General features: G+C 37.6%; 1 protein-coding gene across 1 annotated transcript in view; it reads left to right on the top strand.

The window, feature by feature from the left end:
- Positions 1 to 1056, top strand: part of LOC104738204 (histone deacetylase 2-like) — a 1219-nt gene extending 163 nt beyond the window's left edge. Inside the window, exons 2-6 of the mRNA XM_010458413.1 lie at positions 21 to 124; positions 215 to 265; positions 428 to 514; positions 589 to 676; positions 761 to 1056. Coding sequence (XP_010456715.1) covers positions 21 to 124; positions 215 to 265; positions 428 to 514; positions 589 to 676; positions 761 to 849 — 419 coding nt within the window. The 3' untranslated portion in view covers positions 850 to 1056. The remainder of the gene's footprint in view (positions 1 to 20; positions 125 to 214; positions 266 to 427; positions 515 to 588; positions 677 to 760) is intronic.

Here is a 1282-nt window from a genome sequence, read left to right as displayed (position 1 = left end):
CCTTTAAACTTTTAGTGCAGTTTTTGTCTATGCTTGCTTTAACAGTTGGATGTATCTGCGCTGTTTTTTATTCTTACAGGATTATAGAGCTAGGAGATTTATCGATCAGAAGGTTGAGGTCGTGGTAAGCCTATCTTCTTACACTATCAGCTGGAATTAGTTTGATTTTCTTAGTGTCACATAATAGTTCTGTCCTTTTTCTATATCTTGACAGAGCGGGACCACCACTGACGACTATTTGAGGAAGCTAGATGAAGCTCTTGAGGTGTGCATTCAATCATTCCCTTAATCTCTTGTTTCCTTGCAGTTCACATATGTGATATAGTCTGACTAGAGTAGGAGCATGGGAACTTGGTTCCTCCAAAAAACATTATTAACAACTCTGTCGTCTTTAGTGATCTTAAGGGAACCTTTCTGTGACTCTCAGGTTGCTTCGCGAAATTTCCAACCAGAGTTAGTGATTTACAATGCTGGGACTGATATCTTAGACGGAGACCCTCTGGGGCGTCTAAAGGTAATTTATATACTTCAGGTATCGCAGAATATAGTTTTCTTCCTCAGTTACGAACTTGGTGACTCTTGTTGCAGATAAGCCCTGATGGTATAACAAGTAGAGACGAGAAAGTCTTCAGATTTGCAAGGGAAAAAAATATTCCTCTTGTGATGCTGACTTCAGGTGCTAAATTGGATTTAAATGAGTAATCAGTAATGGTTTCAAAAGAAAAGTATTGATGTGAGTATGTGATGATACTTTGTGCAGGTGGGTACATGCAGTCTAGCGCCAGAGTTATTGCGGATTCCATTGAGAATCTCTCACGTCAAGGATTGATCCAGACACGGCCGGAATGAGTTTCCACACGAACTGTTATAGAGCCAAAACAGAGTTTCTGTGTTTTCGGCTATGTGTTATTTCTTCCTGTTTGTGTTCAAATGGAATGTGAATTGATAGAGGATTGTTTCTACTTTGGACTTTGAGTTGTGTATTAATAGGATGGAAATGAATATATAGCAAGTTTGGTGTTGTGGAAACTTGAATAACTAATTTTGTTAAAACTATGAACCACAAAATGCTTTTGACAGTTACAGTTTGGAACCAAACATTGAAGAACAGGAAAAAAACAAACCAAATAATGATAGAATATACTCATCTCCTCATCTCTAATAGGAACGTAGCACTATGTTTTATAGCTACATGAATCTTCAATGTGAAACACTGAAATACATCTAATCCTGTCTCTTCCTCACGAACTTTCTAATAACCCTTCTCATTCTTTATTCCAAT

This window comes from Camelina sativa, chromosome 13 (assembly GCF_000633955.1).
Source record: "Camelina sativa cultivar DH55 chromosome 13, Cs, whole genome shotgun sequence".
Taxonomy (NCBI): domain Eukaryota; kingdom Viridiplantae; phylum Streptophyta; class Magnoliopsida; order Brassicales; family Brassicaceae; genus Camelina; species Camelina sativa.
This window is presented reverse-complemented; position numbering and strand designations above follow the sequence as displayed.